The sequence below is a fragment of the Diceros bicornis genome, chromosome 37 (assembly GCF_020826845.1).
Source record: "Diceros bicornis minor isolate mBicDic1 chromosome 37, mDicBic1.mat.cur, whole genome shotgun sequence".
Classification (NCBI taxonomy): domain Eukaryota; kingdom Metazoa; phylum Chordata; class Mammalia; order Perissodactyla; family Rhinocerotidae; genus Diceros; species Diceros bicornis.
The window spans coordinates 19,374,115-19,400,878 of record NC_080776.1 but is presented as its reverse complement, the minus strand read 5'-3'; the positions used below and the strand labels follow the sequence as shown (position 1 = coordinate 19,400,878).

Below are 26,764 nucleotides of genomic sequence, written 5' to 3'. Positions count from 1 at the left end.
GAAAATCACCGGTGGGCTGGAGAAACAGCTCCAACAATTGGGAAAGAGGGAAGCACGGTCCGAAGCAGGCTACAGAACCGCAGAAAGGATGCCACCCATCTCCTTCTGCCCACAGGACGCTGTGTCATAGTCTTTACCATCCCACATCCCACATATTTCTAGAAATTGTAACAGGAGGCAGCCACTGTCTCCCATCAAATCTCTGTTGATGGGGAAGATCCCAAACACAGGAACATGATTCAGATGCTGGGCCCTAGGGAGTGAAGGGGAGAAAGCAGGCAAAGATTAACATCTACGGAAAGGGTGACTCCTTAATTGATTGAGCTTAAAATTTAGGTAATGGCTGAGTTTACCCCGAAATGACCAAGATTACATTTTCTGCCACCAAGCTAAATGGGGATTTGAAAAGTAGATTGTTACACAAAATGGATTATTATAAAAAAATAAAGACACCTTTTTGCATGCCTGAGTTTGTGGCTATGAAATTCATACTCACCCCAGAGATAATGCAAGAAATGAACAAAATAAATCAATCAAAGCCCGGACATATGCTTGAACACAGTGGGCCCTGCTCATCAGTGCTGGACAAGGATACTGGTGAAAGTCACAGCCTCCTTCCCTCCCCTCCTGCCCCTCCCCCCACTATCTCACTGCCTCCTCTCTTCCCTTTCTTGTTAGTCCTCCTCGGGAGTGGAGCCCTCGCTCAGGCGGGACTGGACAGGACACGTTAACTCCCAGTGACGGGGCTCTTTGTCTCAAAGGTGGGAGGCTGGCACCGCGAACTTCGTCCGCTCTTCCGTCTCTCAGCTCTGTGCTCTGTCCCTGGGAGCCTGTGTGACACAGAGCAGGGACAAGGAGACACCAGTGGTGGGCAGCAGTGTCAGGGCATCACTGATGCTCTGGACTCACCCTCCTGGGACAGCACCACCCATCCCTGGTGCCCCCAACCCTTGGACTCCTAGCCTCTCTTCCAGCGCCCAAGCCCCGCTTAGGGGACATGGCCCCATGAGGACCATAGGCTCTAACACCCTGCCCCATGTCCTCTGGCCCGTGGAGGGTGTACTTCTCTTCCCTGTTGTATTTTCCCCACCCTCTGCCCTTCCTCCTCCTCCTCCTTCAAAGCTCAGGTGAATCCCCGGGAAGCCTGCACTGGTCATTGATCTCCCCCTCCTCTGAGCCCCATGCTGCCAGGCCACTTGCAAACCACATGTTCTCAAAGCTGGAAAAGACCTTCAGGACAACTTAGTCCAAACTCTCCATTTTATAGAGGGGCAGGTTGGAGCCCAGAGCCCTGTGTTAGCCCACCATAGCTGTACAGCACACTGGGCAATGGCAGAGTCCAGATCCCCAGGATCTACAGATACGAGCCCCCCTTCTTCCTCTGGGGACACTGCATCAGGGGTCTGCTTCGTATGCGCTATGCCTCCCCACGTGGGCAGGTCTCATGGCAATGGGCTCTTTCTCCTTCTCAGGCAGGGAGTTGGTGGTGCCCAGAGCCCACCAGGCATCCCCAGGGTGGACAGGGGCCGGTCCACCATTCCCTCCCTAAGATTATTGAAGCTCTGAGGTCCCTGATAACTAAGACTCCAACACCAGTGGGTGGTAACTTCTTCAGGCAGAAGGCTGAGAACGGTTTCCATGGAGATCGCCCAGGCTCTGGTTTCCATAGCAACACTTGCAGGAGATTACAGAGCTTCCTATTTATGTCAAGTTAACATTTCCAACTGCTCTATTCTTTGGGCCAAACCTGGGCCTAATACAGGGCTTCCTTTCGAGAATGGGTGACAAACCTCAAAGGCTGGAGGGGAAACGGGCTAACCTGGACAGTTAGCTGAAAGTCAGGACATCTCAGCCAGCAGGCCCTCCTCCACCCCAGCTGCAGGGTGTATATATACCAAGACATACACACTCTTAAATTATAAAAGGAATACATCTTCATGACACGGAGGGATATAAAATCGTACAGCTCCCTGCCATCCCGACTCTCCAGAGGTAACTGGCGTTACATAGTTTTGTGTCTCCTTCCAGAAGAAGCATATGCACATCCTTGGAGCTATCTTTTAGAAAATTCACAAATGGGAAATATATTCTTGCTCTGCCACCTGCTTTACCCTAATTATAGATCTTGGAGAACTTTATGCATCAGCACAAATGGATCTGCCTCATTCTTTGTAATGGCAACAAAATATTGCACTTTTTTTAAAGCAAGTCCCCAATTGAGGAACTTTTGTTTTCAGTTTCTTGCTATTACAATAAATATCCTTGTACACATATTTTGTATACTTGCTTGAGTATGTCCATAGGATAAATTCCCAGCAGTGAAATTGCTGGGTCAAACAGATTGCATTTTAATTAATTAATTAATTTATTTATTTATTGAGGAAGATTGGTCCAGCGCTAACATCTGTTGACACTCTTCCTCTTTTTTTTTCTTTTTTCTCCCCAAAGCCCCAGTACGTAGTTGTATATCATAGTTGTAGAGTTGTAGCTCTTCTATGTGGGATGCCACCTCGGCATGGCTTGATGAGCGGTGAGTACGTCTGCGCCCAGGATCTGAACTGGCGAACCCTGGGCCGAAGCAGAACACGTAAACTTAACCGCTGTGCCACTGGGCTGGCCCCCACATGGCATTTTAAAATTTGAAATTTTAAAATTTGATTCTTGTCAAACCAATTTACTGCCATTTTTATTACAAGAGGGCTTGTGCACACTTTAGAAGACTGGGTATTATTAACTGCAACAAAACCAAACCACAAAACCAATCTCCCCAACTCATTCTATGAGACCAGTAAAACTTTAACACCAAAGCCTGAAAAGGAGAGTATGAAAAAGGAAAATTACAGGCCAATCTTACTAATAAACATGTATCCAAAACTCCTAAACAAAATATTAGCAAACAGAATCCAATAGTGTAGAAACAAATAACACATAGTGACCAAATCAGTTATTAATGTTATTCACCACATTAACAAATTAAAAGGGGAAAAACATGTGATTATATTGATAGATACAGAAAAAACATTTGATAAAAGAATTCAACATCTATCCCTAATTAAAAATGAAAACTAGGGGGCTGGCCTGGTGGCGTAATGGTTAAGTGCACGAGCTCCACTTTGGTGGCCCAGGGTTCGCAGGTTTGGATCCCCAGAGCGCACCGACGCACCGCTTGTCAAGCCATGCTGTGGCAGCATCCCATAAAGTAGAGGAAGATGGGCACAGATGTTAGCCCAGGGCCAATGTTCCTCAGTAAAAAAGAGGAGGATTGGCATCAGATGTTAGCTCAGGGCTGATCTTCCTCATACACAAAAAAAGAAAAGTAGGAATAGAAGATAACTTGAACCTCAAAAAGAGTATTCTCCCAATATCTATAGCTACAACTATTCTCAAGTTGAATTCTCTTTAAAATCAGAATAAAACAAGATTTGTCCCATCACCATCATATCAGAGCTCCTAGTCAGTGAGGTAGGATAAAAAAAAGAAATAAAAATTTTAATTATTTGAATGGAAGAAACAAAATCTATTCATAATCAATACAATTGCTTATGTAGAAAACATGAAATAATCTTCAGATCACCTCTTAGAATAAGAAAGACAGCTTGGCAAGTTCACTGGATCAATGTTCAAAAACAAATTATATTACACTTATACACACTAGCAACAGAGTCATAATTATTAATTATAATAACAAATATAAGAGACTTAGGAAACAATCTAATGAAAGATTTGCAAAACCTCTATTGAGAGAAGTATAAAACTGTATTGGAAGATATTGATTCAAATAAATTTTTAAAATATCATGTTTATGGATCAGGACACTGAATAGCATAACAATTTCAGTTCTCTCCAAGTGGATCTGTAGATTTAGTGCAAGTCCAATAAGAACTGCAACAGGGATTTTTATGAGACTTGATAAATTGTTTCTAAAATGCATATGAAAACAAAGGGCTGAGAATAAGCACAGCACTGCTGGAGACAATGAAGATAGGAGACTTATACTACCAGATATCCAGACTTATTTTAAGTGTGGTTTTGGCTCAAAGGATAGACCCACTAGGACAGAATAGAAAACCCAGAAATAGACCTTGCACATATGGAAACTTGATCATTGCGGACACACTGCAGCTCTGTGGTTATCCCTACCTCACGCCATACCAGGGAATAAATTCCAGGGGATTTTTAAGTGTAATATACAAAACTTTAAAAGGATTAGAAGAAAATATAGGACAATGTCTCTTCAATCTTGGGATAGGAAGGATTTCTGAAGCAAGATGCAAAACGCCCTAACCATAGAGAAAAAGAGGGATGACTACATTAAAACCAATAATTTCTGCTCATCAAAGAGACAACAAATAAAATAAGAAGACAAGTCACAAACTTGGGTAAGATCAATGACAAAATATACAAAGATTATATTCAATATATAAAGAACTCCTACAAGTCAAGAAGAAGAAAATAAAGCATCCAACAGAAAAATAGGCTAAAAAACACAAATAGGCATTTTATAGAAAAGGAAATTTGAGGATCCAATAAACATGAAACTTGACGCACTTTCTTGGTAATCAGGGAAAGGAAAATTAAAACCATAATGAAATATCATTTTCCTCCTAATCCATCGGCAAAAAATCCCAAGGGTTGTTACCATTAAGTGTTGGCGAGGATGTGGAAAAAGAACACCTGTGCAACGCACGTGGGAGTGTAAATTGGTCCAACTGCTTATAAAAAACAATCTGGTAGAATTTTGTGAGTTGAATGTTGCATTCTGTGTGACCCAATGATTCCCTTTCTAGGTGAATATAATAGAGAAACACTTGCACAGGTGTGTCGGAAGCCTCGTATAAATTCATTAAAGCATTGTTGTAATAGTAAAAAATTGGGAAGAACCCAAATATTTGTTGTTAGGAGGGGAGGTAATTAAGTTGTATATCCACACAATGGACTGCCATACAGCAGTACAGAGGAATTAAATACTATTGCAGGCATCAACATGGATGAATCTTAGAAATATAAGATTTAGGGGGGAAGAAACAAGTCAGAGAATAATATGTGTATTTTATTACTACCTTTGTAATGTCCAAATCCAAGCAGAACTGCATAGATATGTGGTAGGATTATAAAGCAAAACAGAGAAATTCAGGGTAGGAGTTACTTGGATTGGCTAGTTAATATAAACCATTTGGCTAATATATGGGAAATTGACATATTTTCATGATTGTCTTTGGGCCTAAGAATAGGTGTGCCTTTAATGTCCTCCATAGGATATTGAGGTGGGGGGTCATGGAGAGTAGGGGCTGGAATGATGTGGGAGTCTCTGAATATGGGAGCCAACAATTCCTTGCACCCCTGAGCATACGTGCTTCTCCCCCGATCTAGAGGGGGAAATAGGTCTATTTCCCCTCCACTTAAATCTAGAGTGGTTTTGTGACTTAATTTGACCAACACTGCAATGAAGGAATGTTCTGGAACTTCAGATTCCAGGCCTTAAGGGGGCCGGCAGCTTCGGCTTTCCCTCTCGTGGAGCTGAGTTGCCAAGCTGTAAGAAAGGCCAGGCTAGACTATTGATTGGAGGCTGGTGGAGCAAGGGCCTGGACAGGAGGGGCCGGCTTGGATGTTCTGGCCCAGCCAAGTTCCCAGCTGAATGCAAAGCAGGAGGGAGCAGCTAGCCCAGAAGGGCTAGCATCAGTTGGCCGGCCAAACTCAGCCATTTTGCAGGATTAGGAAAAATAGTAAACTGCTGTCCGGCCATTAAGCTCTGGAGTGGTTCCTTCTGCAGCAGCAAAGGGGGAGGGGCATGCAAGGAATTCAGTGATATTGGCAGTCTTTTGTTTCGTAAGTTGGCTGGTGGGTTTCCATATACACATTGGTCATTATGCTTTATAACTTACATACTAGTGATTTACATATAGTATTTTGTATATATTAAATGTTTCACAATATAAAATATGTAAAAAAAAAAAAAAAAAACCCAAAACCCTAACTTGACATGCAAAAATCCATTTCCATAGTTTTGATTTGTATTTTCTACGTAACTATGATTAAACATCTTTTCGTGTTCAAGCATTGATCCATTTGTATTTCTCTGTGAACTGCCCATTCATATTCTTTGCCTATTTATCTATTGGGTTGTTCATTTTTCATGATTATAAGAATTTTGATATTAAGGAAAATAGCCCTTTTTATGTGCTGTTTCAGAAACATCTGCCCCGGTTTGCCTCTTATAAACCTGTCTGATTTTGTGGTCTGTTTTGCTGTATATAAATTCTAGTTTTTCATAGTCCCAAGTTATTATTGATGGGGATCATGCTTAGAAAGGTCTTTCCTCCTCCAATATTATCTTTTAAATCATCTCTTCTCAAGTACTTTTATGGTTTCATTTTATACTTAAAACCTTTGATCCATCCAGAGGTAATTTCGTTACAGGGAAGTAGGATCCAGGTTAATTTGTTATCAAAATGGCTAGCCAGTTGTTCCGTTAAAAAGAACCCACACGTGCTTCACTAAATCTCCTTGCATTTAAGTCAACTTCTAGACCCTCCTTTGTGTCCCATTGATCTTTTCCTTTGCTACAGCAAACTCGTTAATTACAGTATTTTATGTTTAGTCTCTGAAGGCTGTTCTTTCTCCTTTTCAGGATTTCCCCAGCTATTTCCCATGTTTACTTTCCCAAAAGAACTGAATGTGTCAAGTTAAAAAAAAATAAACCTGCTGCATTTTAATTGTGGTTGCATTGCATTTATACTGGCAAATATAACAAAACCCGACATGTTTCCCAGATTGTCTTTGGATCCGAGAACAAGGTGTGTCTGCACTAATTTGAGTCTTTTATGTTCCTCCTGGGATTACTGAGCCTGAGAACCACGGGCATGGGCACCCATCCTTGTCCCCAGGGCAGGACCCAGGTCCCATCTCTGGGGTCCACTCAGCCAAGGCGCTGGGCAGCTCTCCCCCCGCTTCCTTCTCTCCAGAATGTGGCTCATGCCAAACCTCACCTCAGCTCCAACAAGATGGGTACTAATTGCCCAGAAATTGTGGCGAACATGACACCGGACACCGTTCTTGTGCTTAAGGACAAGTAACAATGATGTCATCTCCCGTGTAGCATGGAACGGGATGGTTTATAGGCACTTAAAAGCAGCGTGACCTTGGGCCAGTTGTGTAAGCTCTCCGAGCCCTTTCCTCCTCCCTCACCTGTAAAACATGAATCTCCCAGGCCCAGAGCAGTGTGAGGATGGAGGGAGATAACGAACTCACCTCTCCAGGGGCCAGATGCCAAGGCCTGCGGGCTTCTCCTGCCCGCCGCCCCCACCATGCCCAGCCTACGCGCTACTCACCTCTCCAGTCTACAGGGTGGAGGAGTGCCCCTTGCCCTGTGCCCACGCCCACCCCCCCCCGACACTCCCAAGTCCAAGTCAGAAGTCAAAGATTTTTATTATTCTACAGACACTTCTGAAAAGAGATCTAACTGAGAAAATATACAAAGCATTTAAGAGTTTCATCTCCAGAGAGCACCACGTCTGACTGGAGGCGTCGCAGCCTCCTCTTCAAGGCTCCGGGCTGAGAACGGTTAGCATATTGAACGATCAGTAAAAACATGCAGAAGTGAGAAGGGAAAGGAAAAATGCTGCGTTCCCCCAAAGCAGAGGGGGACGGAATTTCCGAACAAAGAGGAGGCAGGGTGTACAAGTACCAGGTGGCCCTCCCTGCCCCCACGTTATCTTTACAACAGCCCTAAGCTTGGAGACGGCAACGCGCCCACCCACTCAGGACCTACAGCTCATCTGCTCAGTGCTCAGCTCGGCAGGGCTGCTTGAGGACGAGGCGAGAGAAGCGCCGCCCCTCTCCCCCATACTCTGTGGCTGAGGCCACAGGGCCCGGCTCTGTGCTCCTGGGGGCCACGGCTGGGGGCCCTGGCTCCTTCCCTCTTTGGTTCCACTCGGAGAGCGATTGTGCTTGATCGACTCATCCCCACCCCCTAAACTCCAGGCTCCGACAGCTGGGCTGAAGGCACTGACAGGAGTCCTGGAGAGACCCCAGGACAGCCGCCTTCCCTTGTGCTCTGGGTGGGTCCACCCTCGGACACATTCCCCCCATCCTCAGCCCAGGCCCAGGAATCCGGACACAGGAGGAAGTGTGCCGGCCAAAGAGAAAGCCTTTTGGGACTTTCCCGACTCTGCAGACATTTCTGAACCCCACGCCACACCCTCCCCCCACCCCATCCCCTCGCCGGGACCCCCACATGCCCGGCCCCTCTGTCCAGTCCTTCCCCAGGGCTGCCAGCGCAGCTGTGGGCTGGGCCTGGAGGCCCCAACTTCAAGATGGTGGTCACAGAAACCATCCTAGGGCACCCCCTCCATCCCCCAGACCCAGGAGGTCAGTAGAGGTGGGGGCCCCGAGAGGTCACGGCTCTGGTACAGGGAGGCGGGCAGGGCTGGAGAGGAAGGGAGACACGTCACATGTATGGAAAGGGGTCCAAAGTACAAGCGAAGCGAGGGGAAGGAGGAGGGCCGGAGAGCGGCCAGAAGAAGAAAAGGAGGAGTGCAGGGCCGGGGCCCTGAGGGAGGGGGCCATCACACCACCCCGCAGATGAGCGTCTCGACCACGAAGGTGTTCTCGAAGTGGCGGATAGCACTGCAGTTTTTGGCCGCACGCTTGTTGATCCCTGGGAGGGAACAGAGAAACCCCAGTGAGGCCTGTGTCCTGGCCCAGAATTGGCTGGTCCATCAAGGCCACCAGCCTCAGAGCCTGGGCGGGACTTCAGGACCCAGGGGGAGGATGCGGCTCAGGAAGCAACGCCCAGGTTCACCCAGAGGCAGAGCAGTGAAATGGTGAAAGCTAAGGAGCGGGACCGGCTCTGCCATCTTCCTGCTGTGTGACCTTTGGGGTGTTACCTAACCTCTCTGTGCCTGTGTCTGACCCTTTAAAAAGGGGCAGTAATAATGATAATGATGATAACTTACTCTTTAAAAAGCACATAAAGAGTGTAAAACAGAGCCTGGCACATAGTTAATGCTCAATTAACATTAGCTGTTATTATTGCTGCTACTCTCTGAGCTCTGACGCTAGTCTCCAGCTATGGGGCCCAGGGCAGGTTTGGAGCCCAGGGCAGGGGCCAAGGTGGGTGGAGCCAGCCACTCACGCCTCCGGGTAGCCCGGCGCCGCAGCCGGTAGGTGTCCTTCCCGCTGCACAGGTGGTAGATGAAGGAGCCCAGCGCCTCCTTGTCGCTGACGTGCTCCGTGACCACCATCTCCTCCTGGATGATGTACGTCTGCGGGAGGTAGGTCCCTCTCTGCAAAGGGAGCAGCCGCGGCGCCAGGTCAGCACCCAGGGCTCCCCTCCCGAGGTCTCTACTTGCCCACCGCCCACTCCCCTCCTCACCAGCCTTCCGCTCACTGAGCCGAGTCCCCCACACCTGAGACGCCCGTCCACCCACACCCACCTCCCTCATCCCAGGCCGCACAGCTCGCCCTTCTGAAGGCCCAGGCACCTCCTGCCGGTGCCCAGCGCCTGCACTGCTGTGAATCACGCGTGCGTGCGGGTCTGGTCTCCCACCCTCGGGGGGGCGCTCCTGGGGGCTCTGCTGACTTGGGGCAGGGCCGTGAAAGCTAAGGAAGCTGGCCTCAGGGTTCCTTACAAGTGAGGGGGGCAGAAGCATAGGGGGAGGAGAAGAAAATGAGAGGCATTGACTCCGCGATGTGGGAGAAGGGGGATGGAAGAGGGGACCAATTTGGGGTGCAACACCCCTGGGCACTGCCACCCTCTGCCACAGGAACCTCTCTTACCCCAGGCCTGGCCTCCACGGGGGTGGAGGGCAAGGAGCGACAAGATGCCGCCAAGACCACCGCTCACCTTCACATTCATGAGGAGCTCCCAGAAGTTGCGAGGGGGCAGCACAATGGTGGTGTTGAGCTCGATGACATAGCACTTGTCCAGGGAGATGTCGTGGTAGGCGGTGAGACCCTGAGCAGGAGGAGTGGGCCACGTCAGTCTGCAGGTGAGGGCCTGGCCCGGGCGGGGCTGCGAGAGGCCTTCCACCAGCCGAGGCACGAACCCCACCCTGCCAGTGCGATGCACCCCGGACTCCTCAACACCTGGGCGGGCGCTCCCTTCTCTCATCTCCTGGCCTATGTTTGTAGGAGGTTCCACTTATTAGATGAAAGACACCAGCCGTCAAATGCCTCAGTTGTTACAGGGTTCTTCTCATGGGGTTATAGACTTGAGGGCTGGGGAACACGGTGATGTCCCAACTGTGCATCTCATCAAACATGCGAGGTCCAGCCACCCCTGTGGACAGCCTGGACCCTCAGTGAAGCTCCAGCCCAAGCCCTGTGTGTGTTACACCTCGATCAAATGTCAACACGGAAATACACAAAAAAGGAACACTGGCCGCGCCCATGACAGCCAGCGTCTGCCAATGCGAGGTGGCCGAGGAGAAAATCAACCCTGGCTAGCTCTCATTCAGTGATAACTGCATCACCTACATAATAAAAGCAGTGTCTTTAACACCTGGATAAACTGAACCGTGAACATCTACTGCACAGTTTATATTACACAGTATGTTCCCAAAGGATGCACAAGGGACGTCGGCCTTCTCCTTTCACAGGACTCCTGGTGGAAGGGGGCTCTGGGTCCTTGGGACACCTTCTCACTGCCCCTGGCCCGCCCCCGACCGGCCTCACCCGTTGAAAGTCGTGGATGATGTCTGCGGGGTCGCCGCCGCCAAACTGGGGCACAGGCACGTTGATGCGCTCGTAGTTCTCTTCGAGGTAGATCTTCACGTCCTCCTCCAGCTCCATCCGGGTGCGGACCTGGGAGGACAGGGAGTCCTCGTAGAGGACGCCGCAGTGGAAGAAGTTGTCTCTGGCCAGCTGAGCAAGGCGGGGGGGAGAGAGACAGACTGGTCACGCAGCGCCCTCGGCACAGCCACTGCTGCCCACCCAGCCGCTTCCCACTCCCAGGGCCTAGGGAAGTAGGACGGGTGGGACGGTGAGACCTATTTCACAGACGAGAAACTGAGACACGTGGGGAGTCAGGGAGGGTAAGCCAGGTCTGCCAGTTTCTAGGGGGACGACCTCTCCGGGCCTCAGTTTCCCCATCTGTAAAATGAGGTGATCTGGCCTCCAAGCCCAAGCCCATGAGTCTACGCCTGTGAAATGGGGTGGACCATAAATGGGACGACCAGCCGCCTCCACAAGGGACAGACGCCTGAGAAAGAGCCTGGGGTGGGCGGGAGGGTCTTCAGGGGCAAACACAGGAGGTCTGGATTGGACAGGCAGGCGGAACCCTGAGGCGGGGAGGGGTCCCACCCTTCACCACCACCCGAGGGCAGTCAGCCGCCTTTCCTGCCCCCTGCTGTGGGGTCCTGCAGACCTTGGGGGGCACAGGATGGAGGGGGAGGAGCCCAGAGGCAGCCCCCTTAGATTCTGGTGGTACCACCACAGCCTCTGAGTCCAGCCTCACATAGTTCCACCATCTTCCCTGGACCCCGTGCCTCATGAGAAACCTCGACAAAAGCTGTGCCCCCTCTCTGAGCAGCCAGCCTCCCCCCTCCATCCATAAGGGAAGTGAGGCAGTGTGACATGACGGAGGCGGAAGTGACCAAGCGGGTGGACCAGTATGCCCACTCGGACTCCTCCAGGGGCTCCTCTAGATCTGTGCCTGGCTGCTGGCCTGCAATCGGCAGGACTTCCGCTTCTCTGTTATAGGGTAAGCTTTCCCAGGAGGATGGGGCATCACACGTGAATCATCCGTCCCAGGGCTGCTCTGGGGTGCCCCCATATGCCTGGAACTGGCGTGGAGTGAGGAACCCCAGGAGGGCGTGAGTGGGGACTGGGAACAGAGGGGACCAGGAGCCAGAGCTGGTCCAAGGGAGGATGGGGGCTGCACCAAGAAAAGGCTGGGGAGAGGGTCCTGCACGGGAGGGTATGAACCGGGAACAAGTGGGGATCAGGACATGGTGGGGGGGTGGGGGGGAAAGGGAGGGGATGCCAACAAAAGGGGAAGTCGAACAAAAAGGGAACTGAACAAAAAGGGAAGTCTGCAGGCGTGTGGGAGCTGAGGTTTCAGGGGAAAGCCCCGGGAACACCAACTCTTCAGTAATTTCCGTCGCTGAAACACTGGGTGACAACAGAGTTACGGCCCAATGCTAGAGGTCATCTGGGTCATAAGCGCCTGGCAATTCCCAGCCTTTTTGTCATTCTGAGATTCCCCACTCATTGAGCTGATGGTTCTTCTTTTGAGTTGCCTTTAACTGAACAGCCCTCAGTTCCCAGACCTTGGGGGCACTGCCTCCCTCCTAGGTCTGCATCGATCACAAGGTCACTGTGACCGTGACCAGTCCTCTCGGCCCAGCTTCCTGCCGACTGGCAGTGTGACCAGATAACCCGGAGTGCGATGGCAGGTGGAGGCCACCCTTACAGGAGGTGGTGTGAAGCTGTCTATACCCAGCCTCCAGCTTTCTCGTTTTGTAATCCAAATGCCCAAGCACGGAATGGAATTCCTTAAAGCATGAGCCGCGGGCACAGGGCCCGGGCTCTGAAGGGATCACAGAGGTCCAATTTCTGCTGGATCTGAGTTTCTGGTGATAACGCCAGGGTGGCACTGTGGGAAGGGGCCACAGGTCACAGGGGCCCAGATTCCCATCCTGGGTCCCCATCACTGACTGTGTTCCTGGGAGAGTTCCCTGTTGGCCTCAGGTGTGTCTGAATAAATGGGTAAGGACATTCCTCCAGGGTCCATGGGAGTCAGAGGACAGGCCCCAGTCCTGTCTCCTGGGCCAGTGCTAGGCTCCCCAGGATGAGGGGCTGAGGATGGGCTCGTCAGGCCCAAGGAGGCCTGAGGGAGGAGGGCGGATGCAGGTCTTCTGGGCCTGCCTGGGCACTCCTCCCACCTGGGGGCATGGCCGGGGTTTCCTGCTTGCCCCTCTCCTCACAGCCCCACGCACCTGGCTCTTACCTGCTCACGTCACCTACTCCTGCCAGCTCCCACACCCACCGCAAACTCGCACACTTCCCTCCCTCCTCTCTAAACCCTACCCTTTCTCTCAGGCCCTGCCTCCCCCTGCCCAGCCTCACCTGAGCCAGGAAGAAATATCTGTAGATGTAGACGGAGGCAAACACGAGGCCCATGAGCAGTACGACCATGCCCATCGACAGGTAGCACACGCCGCCCACGGAGCCCCCCTTCTTGTAGCGGTGGGGGGGGGGGCGCTCCTCCTGTGGACAGCAGTGCCAGAGTCAGCCAAGTGGTGGTCCCACACCCCTGGGAATTGTCCCACCCCTTTTCTTGAATGAGACCTCACCCTGCTGGCCGGGGCCCGGAGGGAGCCTTGGGGGCAAGGGGAGGGAAGGTCAGTGCCCAGGATATACAGAGCATCTTCTAGAAGGAAAAGAAAGCCTCACCAAGGTCTCCCCAGCTCCTCCTCCCACCTAAAGAGAAACTGAGACCCACCTCGAAGCCACAAAATGACTTCCTGGGATTATGCAAGTGCATTTTGAATTACCCACGCGACTAGTTCCCCTTCTTATACCAGCTGCGACCACAGTATATTCTCGAAAACACAGAATGGGGAAGCACAGACACAGCCTTAGTGACTACGCCCAGCCTGGGAACCTATAGGAACTGGGGTGCACTGGCCGGGCTCAGAGCTGCTCTGGGCAATGGGGAGCCAGGGAAGGCTTTTGAGGCGGGGAGTGTCAAGATACCCCCGAAGGCTGGAGTGCACAGGGTGGACTGGAACAGGGCAGGGGGAGGGAGGCTGCTGGGCTCCAAGTCAGCACTCACTGACTGATGGGGACAGGGGCTCAGGGAGGCCCATAGGGTCTGGGCACCGTGCTTGTCTCCCTCCGGCCAGGCAGCACCGGGCCTGCAATCCCCTCTGGGCAGAGCTCAGCCGGCCGGGGGCAGCAGTGGCCCCGCATGGGCACTGGCCAGCCGTGACAAGCAGGCTGTCAGTAGTGGAGCCCGCAGGGTGAATCTGGAGGCTTCCAGAAGCTGGGGCACTTCTGCCAGGAGGAAAATGTGGCTGTGGCAGCAGCAGCTGCCGCCAGGGAGGCAGAGCAGGCAGCTCCTGGAAAAAACCTGCTCTGGGGAGCGGGACTGGGGCTCAGGACAGTGGCTACACGGCTGCCAAGAAGAAGCACGTCAATGTGACCCTGCTCCCGGCCACACGTGTCTGGGCCGGTGGATGAGGCGTGTGTATAAAACTCAATAACACTGCTTTTTTTCTTTTTTCTTTTTTGGTGAGGGAGATCAGCCCTGAGCTAACATCCATGCTAATCTTCCTCTTTTTGCTGAGGAAGACCAGCCCTGAGCTAACATCTATTGCCAATCCTCCTCCTTTTTTTCCCCCAAAGCCCCAGTAAATAGTTGTATGTCATAGTTGCACATCCTTCTAGTTGCTGTATGTGGGATGCCGCCACAGCATGGCCTGACAAGCGGTACATCGGTGCACGCCTGGGATCCGAACCCAGGCCGCCAGCAGTGGAACGTGTGCACTTAACCGCTAAGCCACGGGGCCGGCCCTCAATAACACTGCTTTACCGGAGCGCTGGACTGGCTCTAACCAGCTGTGTGACCTTGTCATCTCTCATCTCTATGCTTGTCTTGCCCCCAACCCCTGCCCTAACCCGGGCCCTCATCCACCCTGGGCGACGGCGCAAAGGCCCCAGGCCTGCCTCTGCCTCCAGTGTCCACCATTCCATCCCTCCTCCACAGTGTCCAGATACAGCCAGGTTAAGTCAGAGGCCAGACCTCAAGGAGCCAGGTGGTGTGGGGGGAGGGGAGGAGCCCAGCCCCGGAGGCTGAGCTTCTCCCACGGCTGTGCCACTAACAGCTGCTCAGCCCTCTTCCTGCCATGTTTCCTCTCTCCTTTCGTCCTGGAGCCAGTGGTGGGAGGGTGGGGACACGGTTCAGGTCCAAGTTACCCAGGACAGGTCCTTATCTCTTAGCGCAGCACAGGGGGCCCAGCCTGATTGGGGTGGGGCAGGGGGCCAGCTGTGCCCCTCAGGTCCCCTCCCCTGAGGCCCCCTGGCTTAGTACATACGGGGGAGTTAGGCCCGGGCCTCAGGGAGCAGAGGGGAGTCCCACCAGAGGGGCCGATGCCTCCCTCCTTGGGGCTCTCCTCACCCCCTGCTCCCAGGAAAGGGAGAAAACGCCTGGAGGACCCTCCCCTCACTGGGTGCATCCCCACCAGGCCAGCCAGCTCTCAGCTTCAGCACCACCGGATGGAGGCACAGGACGGGGAGGTGCCCCGGCCCATCCTGTCCCCCACCCATGACCCCGGTCTGCCCTCCAGGGAGCTCGCCTGGCAGAGGCAGGAGGTCAAACCTGCTGCCCCTCACTCACTGGGCCCATCTGCACACCTGGGGCCTCTCCCAACCCTGGCCCTGCTGCGGGGGTCCTGTGATCAAACCAGAGAAGCAAGCTTGTGAGACCACCCATGTGCCTGGCACCTCCTCAGCACCCCGGGAGCACTAACCAAGGTCACCAACACTGGTGGCCACTGCCCACAGGGCCCTCAGGGACAGCTGCCAGCTGGATGGGGTGGGGGCTGCAATGGCTTCCACTTTCCAGGGGGCTCCCAGGAGCAGCACAGGATGTGGCGACCCAACAGCCAAGCTCTGACAACGTCTCACAAGAAACAAGCCACCCCAAGGGCTCCAGCCATCGTGAGTGGGTCCCAAGGAAAGAAGGGTGACCCAGAAGACAGGCCAGGCCACCCGCACCAGATGTGAATCCTGCCCTCGGGGCACGACATTTGTATTTAGTGGGACAAGTGGGGCTGCCAGGACCCAGAGCTGAGAAGGGCCCAGAGCCCCAGCAAGGTCTGGGATCCACGCGTGGGGACCATTGCCACCTGCCCCTCGGCAGGTTCTTATGAAAAATGTGAACAGACACTTCCTGACGGGGTTTTGTTGAGATTAAAGGAGACAAAGAACCTGAAAGCCCTTTGTAAAGGATCAAGTGCTGGATAAAAATAGCAGCTCTTTATCAGCCTAACCTTTCCTTTTTAGGGCCACCACTGTGGACAGCTGTTGAGGCTGCAGTGGCCAAGCTTTTGCTCCTGCATTTGGAAGCAAGGTTGTAAGAACCGCTTAAAAAACCCCAACAACAAAGTCAATGGGCTACAGCGGCAGCCCCAGGGCCTGCCCCACAGATGAAGTTCACGGACAAGCTGAGGCCTCCTAGTTTTCCAGTCGCTGCTTCTGGCTGGGTCAGGCGTTCCTAAGCGCCTGGGGGAGGGGCCAGGCTTGGCAGCCACAGAGGGAGGTGGGGAGAGGAGGTCAGGGAGGCCAGGGGAGGGAGGAGGGGGGCTGGAGTGGCCCCAGCTGAATGCGAGGGGTGGCTAATGTGGCTGAGAAGGACACAGCCTCCAGCCAGGACCCCTGGCTCTGCCCTGCATCCTCACATGTCTTTGTGGGGGTCATCGTGAAGGTTGGGGATCCCCCACCTTTCCTAGGTGTGGAGTGGACAAATGGTTCCCTACCCACCTTTACTGACATCCCCTAGTGCACACTTAGAGCTCACACCCTGCTCCCCTCCAGCCTGCGGGGGCCAAATCCCCAGAAGCATCATGGCCGAGCAGGGGGGCTGGAACGTAAAGCAGGACCAGAGGCTGCCAGGAGGCAGGCAAGTAACCAGGGATGTCCCTACTTCAGCTTCAAGACAGAAGTCACTTCGATGGAAGTCCCCACGCAGGAGGGAGGGCCCCCGAATCCTGCCCCAGCCCTGCCATCGCTCACTGGGCCCCACACTACACAAGACCAAGGCTCACAGTCTGAAGCCCTGGCATGCACACGGGCCCCTCACACTTGCAGCCCCCCGTGCAGCCTGTCAGACGCCTCTGGGGAGCACAGTCAGCCTGCGCGGAACTCCGGCCCTCACTCCTTGGGATCCCTGGCTGCCCAGCTCACCCAAAACGATGGCCAAGGGGCCTGCTTCCTGAAGCTCCCAAGCTTCACCCGTTATGCAGGAGACCAAGGAAAATGCTGCCCCCACATGGAGCACTTACTGACAGCCAACCATCTGGGGGGCTTCCATTTAGAAAGCAGAAAAATACTGCATACTGTTTCCATGACAACTGGGCTTTCTGAGCAAAGTGCCTCTTCTGGGGCATGTGAGCCAGGCGTCCGGGGACCAGAGAGGGGCCTGGTCTGCCACCTGCCCACGTCATTGAGGCCCGCCATGGCGCTCACTAAATGATTTAGCAAAGCCAGGGCCAAAACACTCAGGGGGAACCCAGCCAACTGGAGCGTTAGCTCAGCAGACCCTCATGGTTCACGGAGAGAGTTCCTCAGCTGCCTCTCCTGGGTAACAATGTCCAAGTTAATTGCAAGCGGATTCAAGTACAATTGCAGGCTGCTCAGAGGAGCCTAGCAGGGGAGCCGGAAATGCACTCGCTGCAGGCCCGGCGGCCGGCTGGGGGGAGGTGTCTCACTGTGCCTCCCAGACTCATTCCCTTCCTCAGTATCCTTCTTCCCCAGGCTGCAGACCACAGAGGCAAGGGCACCAATGGGGTGTGTAAGTGAGACAGACAGACAGACAGACAGAAGACTAGCAGGGGTAGGGGACTGCGCAAATGCCATCTGCCCACCAGAGCATGCAGAGCTGTGCTCAGATGTACAGACATCAGCTGGGTAAATGCCAACAAGGGTCATGAATTGGCCGTCAGTGGAACCCCATTCGTGTCGTGTTGCCCAGCGGTGCCCTAGTTGTGGGCAGGATGAGGAAGAACAGCGTGGACCCCCAGAGAACATTCCTGCCCAGCCCTCCGCTCTGCTTGGCTGGGCCAAGCTGGATGGATTCTCTTTTCTGGCGAATTCTCTCTTCTGTTCCGTTTCTGACATTCAAGATGAGACTCCAAAGAACAAAGGATCAGGAGGAGGAGAAGCAAAGCTGGTTGCTGGGGGAGCTGTCTTGGAGGAGGCTGCAGGGCATGAGGTGGCCGGCCACGCTTCCCTGGCGGTCTGCTGACAGCCTTGAAACATGCAAGGGCGGCCGAGACAACAGAGAAGTGAGGAAAATAGAAAGAGAAAGCAGAAAAGCCACTGTGGCATGTGCCCAAATGCCAAAGCCCCTCTGGAAGGCACAGGGCAGGCCAGGAAGGGGACAGCCCAAAGTCCCCACCGGTCATGGGGCAGGACCTGCAGCAAGGCCGCCTTGTCCCGAAGGTCCTTTCGGCGCCGAGCAGGGCCAGCGGGGATTAGGGTACTGGGGCAGGAGGGTTCCAAGCCCGGCCAGATACACCTTCCTGGCTGGCAGGGGACCCGCCCCCAACCACTCGGGGAGACCCAGCTCCTCCTGCCAAGGGCATGAGGCCAGGACACAGAAAGTGAAATCTGATCCCCAGGTATGTAGGCTGGGGGAGGGGACGACCCCGGGACCATTAATCAAAGGCAAAAGGGAAGGAGAAAATTATAGCAGTAAGATGACCGTACTGAACATGATTTTTTCTCCTCTTGCAGCCCCCAGCCCACTCGAGTCTGTACATGTCCACACCTGGCTGTGTGTGTGTGTGTGTGTGTGTGTGTGTGTGTGTGTGTGCAGGCACAGGCAGTTCGCGGGGAGAGGGGAGCCAGGCTGAGAGGCGCAGGGCTGGCCAGTGGGCCTCCAAGGGGGAAGAATGATCCTGCGAGAGGGTACTCACAGGGGGCGCTTCCTGTTCAGCCCACTTGCCAAGCTGGCTTCCCGCCGCCAGCGGCGCAAGCTTCTCATTATCTCAGAGGCAAACACCACGTGGGGAGGGTGGGCAGCTAGAGGCCCAGCTGGGCCCCCACCCCCCGCTTCCCCCAGGCTCACCGAGGCACTTCCTTCAGACCCCTGCTGTGAGGGTGCTGCCCCAGCTGCGGCCCCCGGGGCCTGCGCACAGGTTGACATTTTATTGTAACAGCCAGAGAGTGGCTCACTGCTGAGAGGCATTAGCAAACTCATCTGTTCATCGATTCCTTCCAGGGCTTTAAATCTTATTTCTGAGTCCAGTTCAGTAACCAAAGAGGGTTTGAGGGTCACCCCCAGCCAGAAGAAACCTTCTGATAAGCTTTCCTCTGCATCCCATCAGCATGGGACAGTCTGCCTGCCTGTCCCACTCGCCCCTCTCCTTCGGTGCCCTAGTAAGTGGCTGATGCTCTGGTCCTGGGCTACATCTGTGAAAGCCCAGTGCTTGCTGTGCTCACTGCCCGAGGCAGTGGAGAGGGGGCCGGGCACTGGATGTAGAAAATGTGCTCAGTGGATGTGGAAAATGTGCTCAATGGCCGGGAGAAGGCCACAAGAGGCTCACAGAAGAGAACTCTCTTCCCAAGGCTCCAACTCCAGCCGGCAAGTGGCAGAGCCAACATACAACACCCCAAAGGCCCCTGTGCATCACCTCGGGGAGCTATGCGAGTTTACTAACACGCAGATCTGTCCTAAAGGTGCTGGGATTTTAACCCTCCTCTTGGGCCCCCATCACTCCCCCTTGCCAATCAAGAGACCGATGGGACCCTGCCCAACTGACAAGGTTTGGGGGAGGAGGCTGGCTCAGCAGGCTCCAGGCTGTCACACAGGGCCCCAAGCATCAGGAAGATGTTGATATTTCCATTTCATGCTGGGTGAGGGGGAAGAGAGGAAGCTGGATTTTGGAGCCAGAAGCTGGACGTCAGTTACTGCCAAGGCGATGCTGGCGTCTGCCATCCGGCCCGCCATCATCATCCGGCTGCTGCCGGAGAAATGTGCCGCTCCTGTGAAATTCGGCGGACCTTCTGATGGAGTTTGAATTACATCCTCCCACTGTCTGGCTGGTCCTCGCTCCTGCCCAAATCCTATAGCTCTCAGAGGCAGGGTCCTGATTTCCAGGCCTCAGCAGGGTGCCCGGCCCTGGGAGAAGCAGCTGGGAAAAGAAGGGGGCAAGGACGCTGTCTGGGGCCCCCATCCCTGCACCCTCCCTGGGGCTGAGAGGAAGGAGGCTTGAAGAGCCCCTCGCAAACTTCTAAAGCTGCAGACCACGGTCTTCAAATACGGAGTGCCCCCTCCCCATCTAAGCATCACATGAAGATGGAGCTGCTCTGACTGGATGCACAGCAACCCCCCAACCCAGTCCAGGGCGCCGCTGATGCTGCAGCGACCACACCAGGACGGGGAGCTCACGAGGGCTCCTCCTCGCATTCTGCACTCAGGGTCGATGCTCGGGCTGTGACACTCGCCTCTGAGGCCCCTCTCCAGCGTCCCTCTTGCAGGGCACAGGTCATCCCCTGCAAACCCCCCACCCCACCCCAACCCCAATACTCCCGGCAAGGTTGAGTCTGAGCCATAAACTTGGGCACAGGCCTTGGCGCCGAGGAAGACGCCTCAGAAGAGCAGCGAGAAGAGGGAGCGACTGGACAAAGACTTTCGAAGTCCTGTCTCCAGGGGGAGGCGTGGGGCTTGGCGCGCCCCAAGACCGCCGGGGGCGACGGCTGCGTGGACAGCTTTGCCGGGGCACTATAAAGCCTGGCTGGACCAGCTTTGCCTCCGCTCGCCTCGCCTCCCTGCTCGCCACGCGTCCTACCCACTCCGGGCCCTCCCCCGGTCAGACTCCACGCAGCTCAGGCGGTTTTCCACGGCGGAAATGCCTTCTCCCCCCCAGGCCAGAGGGTAGGGGGGCGGAGGGGGAGGACGCCGGAGGGGACGGGGTGCACCGAGGCCCGCCCCCACAAAGCGCGGCCGGGATGCGGGAGGGCACGCGGGCAGCGGGTTTAGAGTCTCCCCGCGGGGTGGAGGGGGCAGCCCGAGCGCGAGCGGGGAGAGGAAGGAAGAGGGGAGCAGGGAGGCCCAGAAGGCAGGGGGTGGGGTAGGATCCCGGCGCCCAGCCTCGTAACCCCGAACTCGGATCCTGGACGTGCCGCCGGGCCGGTTCTGGTTTATTTTCGTTTCATCTTTCACCACTTTCTGGTCCACCAATTCAGGTGCGGACCAGCAGCACAACCACAGCCCCCGGCAGCCTCCCCCCAACATCTGGGAGGAAATCAATGGCCCCTCCACCTTCGCTGGCACTCCCCCATTCCCCACCTATCACGACCCACCCCCCTACTTTGGGGAAACAACGTCTACCCCTCCGCCCATCCCCCACCTGGGGACTCGACTCGCGGCCCCTCCCCCTTGACTGGAACCAGACGCAAACCCCTCACCAACACTCCTCGAACTTCTTCGGACCAGCCTCGTCCTCCTGTTTTGGGGCCTAGCCGCCCCCCCCACTTTTGGAAGAGACCTCGAGCGCTTCCCTACCTGGGGACCAGCGACTCGGATCCCCTCCCACTCTTCGTACTCAGGCTTTCGACTGCCGCTTTCGGAGAGGACCCAAGCCCCCTCTCCACTTTGGGAGTGGGATGACCCATTCCAGACTCCCAACCCCGCTTTGCTCACGGTTCCGGGGCCCCGATGCGCCTCGGACAGTCTCCGGGCAGGCGAGGCGCGCCTCCGTCGCACCCCCCACCTCCCCGGCCCCTCTCACCCGAGCCGGCGTCAGCAGGATCTCAGCGGCCGGGGCGGGCGCCGGGGCCGAGGCCGACGCCGAAGCCTTGTCGGCCTTGTCGGCCTTGATGCCGGCCACGGCGGGCTGGAAGCTGATCTTCACCATGGCTGCGCCGGGCCGTGCGTCCGCCCCGCAGCCTCTCTCTGTGCAGCCGCCGCTCCGCGCTCTGCAGGCACCGGAAGTTTGGATCCTGTTCACATCTCTTTCTCTAACCCCACCCCCAGCCCTCCCCGCCCCCGGCCGCCACGGGAGGGCCCTGGCGTCGGCCGCGCCTGCGCCCCCTTGCCGCCCGTGGGGCGCAGTGACCCCTGCCGGGCGCGCTGCTCCGACTTGGGAAGGTCTGAGGTTCTCTCAGCCAGTCACTCACTCACTCATTCATTCACTGACTCCACCCGTCCGTCCGTCCGTCCGTCCATCCATCCATTCAGTCAGGCATGGACTTAGCCCCCTTCACAGCCTTATCCCTTCCAGCTCCCTCTCCAAGACCAGCAACCTCAGAACACACCGTCTTTGTTAAAACACTGTTTGCCAGGCCGGTGCAGCTTCTAGACAAGTTCCCCATCTCCCTTCCCCACTTCGTACCCTCCTCTTTGGAAACGCTGGAGCCTCCGCTATATCTGCTCCCACGGCTCCCTCCTCACTCAGGCTCCCTCCTCCAACCTGGCCTGGGTCCTGGGAGGAGGCTTCAAGCCAGGTGCCTAACTGCTTGCCTGCATCCTGTATCCATCCACACCTCCTTCATTCTCCATCATTCTTTTTCCTTCATCCTTCGTTCCTGCAGAACCTTCCTGAGGGCCCCTGGGGGTGCATGCTGAGGACGCTGGGAGTAGAGAAATGAAGGCAGCTCCTGCTCTTGGACTCCTTGTGTTAGCTATGGCCTCAGTTACTGAGTGATGGGCCGTTACCCGTTTTTCTTCTATCCAGGAAGATTATGGCCAGTGTGATGGGAAGATACACAGGGCACGTGTCCCGAGGCTTGGGTTCCAATGACGACTTTGCCCCTGCAAAGCATCATGGGTATTGGGGAGGAGCAGAGGCTTCTGTTGCTGGGGCATCTCTTGGCACCAAAGCTCTGGATCAAGTCCCTGGTCCAGGCTGGACTGGAGACAATACCTAGCAAACCATACACAGCCTTGGGCTGAACATCAGCTTTGGTTCTGCAGTTGGGCTAATGGGGGAAGGCAGGGGAGTCCTCCACTGACCCCTCCTACCTCTCAAGTCTTGGTTGGCTGCCTCAAGCCTTGGGTACCCGTCTCACACGTGACACGCTGGCTCAGATCTTGGATGAACCTAGCAGCCTTGAGGACAGACAGGTCAAGAAGGAGAAGGTCTAAATGATGCTGAGGCCACCAGCCTGGGGAACTGGGAGAGGGTATGGGGAGGTGGAGGAGGACGGTTTGGAGGAGGTGAAGAGGAATTTGATTTGGGTGAGAGCCAGAGAGGAAGGGGCTATGGACTGTTGTTAATCAGCTCAGAGAACTTCTAGGTGAATCTTGGTGTTTGGAGAAGATAAGCTCCCAGCCCTTGGTTAGATTCCCACCCAGTGCCCTCCAACATTCATTCCTCCACTCAGAAAGTGTTTTCCAAACGCCCCTGCATGCCAAGCATTGTGTTAAGCCCTGTGGCAGAAAACAGAAAGGCCTAAGACGTAACCCAGCAACCAAGGACCTGGTCACATTAACCTTCCACCTGCCAAATTCTTTCACATGCGTTATCTCATCTCATTGTCATCACAGCCCCTGTGACCTATGCCTTGCCCTCATGTTGGTGATGGAAAGGAGGATGACTAAACCCAGGGTGACAGAGCCAGTAGAGGACAGATCTCTGGTGGGCAAGACAGGACCATCTGGCTGAAGCATCCATGTCCCTGAGGTTGGCACACATGAGCCCCACCTTCTCTCAATTCTCTGGCCTGGATTAAGTCCTTCTACCCTGTGCGCCCTCAGCGTGGTATACATCCCCCTTGTACCTCTCCTTATCTTTGACCATGGGCCCCGTGCCAGCCAAGTGCCTGGCACACATCCTACGACAGTGATTCCTAAACTTTTTGGTCCCAGGACCTCAAAGAGCCTCTGTTTATGTGGGTTATATCTATCAACATTTACTATATTAGAAATAAAACTCAGAAAAATTTAAAACACAAGAATACTCATATTCCATTAGCCATCAAAGGAATGTCATCATATGTTGTGTAGCCTCTGGAAAATTCCACTGTACGCTGAGACAATGAGATTGAAAAAGACATAAAATGTCTCAGTATCATTGCAAAAATAGTTCTGATGTTGCAGACGCCCTGGATGGGTCTTGGGGATGACTGGCATCTTTGGATCATACTTTCAGAAGTGCTGCTCTGCTAGATGCTCAAGAATCCATAGTCCATGGATTCTAAGACACATGGTTTTTCGTATCTTACATCTCTGAAATCAAGACGTCTTTTATGGTGATAATTGGCAGTGATTTTTCTTTCTTGATGTACCTAAAGCAATGTTGCATTTTACAATAGACAGAGTCTTAGAGCTGATGGAGGGCTGTATAACTGGCAGTAACCCAAGGGGCTCCCGGAGGCAGCAGAAAGTTAATCATCATACAGTGAGTTTTGTGGGTTCAGGTAAGAAGGATAGTAGGGTGAACTTGTGTGGGGGAGGTGCAGCCAAGGCTCCATGAAAGACACCAGATTTAGGAGGGAGCTGGAAAGATAGATATGGTGTGGACAGATGACAGGGAAATGAGAAGCATACAGAGTAGGGAAGAGAGTGAGCCTGGGTTGGGAGCCTCGCCCAGCAGTTCAGCCACTGTAATCCTCTTTGTTCTTCTGTCCTTTCATCTCAACTGGCAGAGCTCCTCCTGATCCCTCCCTGGTTCCAGGGCCTCCTCAGGGGCCACTGAGTTCTGCTGGGGAAAGTGACACCATCATGTCCTTTGGAACCACCGTGCTACCTCCTCTCCTGGGCCTTCAGTGCTGCTGAGCGGTCCCGTGGCCGACCTTGCGAATGGTGCCACTTGAAGCTATGCCACGGATGGGTGTGGCTTCATTCTCAAAGTGAGGACCCCATCCACAGCACCAGCAGCGCCTGGGAACTTGTTAGAAAGGCAAACTCTCCTATTGAGAAACTCTGGGAATGGTCTGTGTTTTATCAAGCCCTCGGTGATTCTGAGGCACACTCAAGTTTGAGAACTACTCTCTCATCAACTCTGTTCACGCTCCCTCAGTCTCCTCCTGCCCTCTCCAGACTTCCCCTCTCCTCAGGAGCTGAACTTGCCTCTTTCTTCACAGAGGATCTGGAAGCTGTCCTGTGAGAACACCCTCTTGCCAGCAGCAGATCCCTCCACCCACCAGCAGCTGCCCCACACTGCTCTGCTCTCTCCTGGCCCTTCTGGTTGGAGGAGGTGTCTGTCTGTCTTTGCCCTCCTCTCAGGCTCATCCCACCTTCTAGGAGAGGCTTCCACCCCTCTCATCATCTCAGATACCTTAAGGCATCAGTCATCCCCCACCCCCTAACCCACCGCTGCCCTCTACTCCAGCCTCCCTGTCCCTTCCTTCCTATCAGCTCTGAAACGGGCTTGTATTAACCTTAAAAGAAAACAAAACACCTCTCTTGACTTATGTCCCCTCCAATTGGCAACCTATTTCTCTCATTTTCTTCTTAGCCAAACTTCTTGAAAATTCTGTCTCCATTTCCTCATCGCCCCCGACTCTCATTCTAGCCCAATCTGGCTTCTATCTCCACACCTCCACCTGGCGGAAATCTCCCAGTGGAGCCCCTCTCAGTCTTAGTTGGGATTCCTTTGAGCTGCTCGGCCACGCCCGCTCCCATGACACCGCCCCCTCCCCAAGACCCAAGTCGAGGAGCAGAGATTGGCCCCTGGGGGAAGCTCTCCTGGAGCTTCCTGTTGCTTCTTCCTGAAGCTTCTCCTGTTGCAACCCCTGCAACAGTTCCTGGTAAAACTAAGATTCTAAATGTGAACTTTTACGTGCGTTTACCTCTTTCTCCAAATTGAGCAGTTGAGTGCTGTTCTTCAAAGACATCTGGTTTCTTGCATTTTAAAGCACTGGTTATTCAAGACACTTTGTAGTTGAGTGCTAGAGGGTCAACGAGTGGCTTGCTGGAAATGCAGTGGTCTCAGATAAGGATACCCACCACTCTCAGAGTTCTTCCTAAAGAGAGGGGCGCTTCAGCAATCACATCCCCAGCAAGAGCTTGGGCAGGTCTGAGATCTGGATCTTCTGACAACCAGAAGCACCTCTCCTCCTGCCCCACTCATGCCCCTCTTTTCCGCTGAGAAGCTAGTTGGGATCTGGGTTGGAAGTGATTTTTTAAACAATTTAGATAAAATTAAAAACAACTTTGACAAAGATATACATCTGTGTAACCAACACCCCAATAAGATGGAGAATATTTCCATAATCTCAGCAAGTTCCCTCCAGTAAACCCCTACCCCCTCCCTATACTGGCAACCACTGTTCTGATTTCCATCACTATAAACGAAGTTTTGTCTGTTCTTGAACCTCATATAAATAAAACTACAGTATGTGCTCTTTTGTGTCTGGTTATTTCACTCACCATAATGTTTATGAGACTTACCCACAAGACTTTGCTCTTTTTTATTGCTGACTAATATTCCATTTTGTTAATATACTCCAATTTGCTTTCCATCCTCCTGGTTCTGGCATTTGGGTTGTTTTCAGTTTTTGGCTATAATAAATAAAGCTGCTGTGAGGGTTCTTGTACCAGCATTTTTCATTGACATATGTTTTCATTTTTCTTGAGTAAATAATGTCAAAGAGGGTGAGGTGGGAGTGGTCCACTCCAGCAGGTAGGCATATTTTATCACATGACATTATTTAGAATGCACGGACTCATGGTGATTATATAAAGTGGACCAATTTTAAGTTGGTTTATTGTTTCTAAATTCTCAGACATTGCACCCCCTTGCTGCCTGACGTGAGGGGGACCACTCACACCACCCTCTCCCTTGCCTTGGTACCCCACTGTCTAGGAGTGGAATTGTACCATTTTACACCCCCACCTGCAAGGTATGAGATGCTAGTTACGCCACAACCTCACTAATATTTGGTGCTGTCAGTCATTCTAATTTTAGCAATTCTAGTTGACATAACAATTGTATCTTATTGTGGTTTTAATTTGCATTTTTCTGATGCCTAATGATGTTGAGCAACTTTTTATATGGTATTGGCCGTTTGTATATCTTCTTTTGTGAAGTGTCTGTTCAATTCTTCTGGTCATTTTAAAAATAAGAATCTTTTTATTATTGATTTGTAAGAG

General features: G+C 53.5%; 1 protein-coding gene across 1 annotated transcript; it reads right to left on the bottom strand.

Annotated features, from left to right (window-relative positions):
• Positions 1 to 7,406: 7,406 nt before the first annotated feature.
• Positions 7,407 to 21,629, bottom strand: ITM2C (integral membrane protein 2C). The gene is made up of 6 exons (XM_058533184.1): positions 21,459 to 21,629; positions 13,069 to 13,209; positions 10,675 to 10,863; positions 9,845 to 9,955; positions 9,134 to 9,284; positions 7,407 to 8,656 (listed from the first exon to the last, which is right to left on the bottom strand). Exons 1-6 carry the CDS (start codon positions 21,582 to 21,584, stop codon positions 8,565 to 8,567), a joined length of 810 nt encoding a protein of 269 aa, XP_058389167.1. The 5' UTR covers positions 21,585 to 21,629; the 3' UTR covers positions 7,407 to 8,564.
• Between the last annotated feature and the right edge of the window lie 5,135 nt (positions 21,630 to 26,764).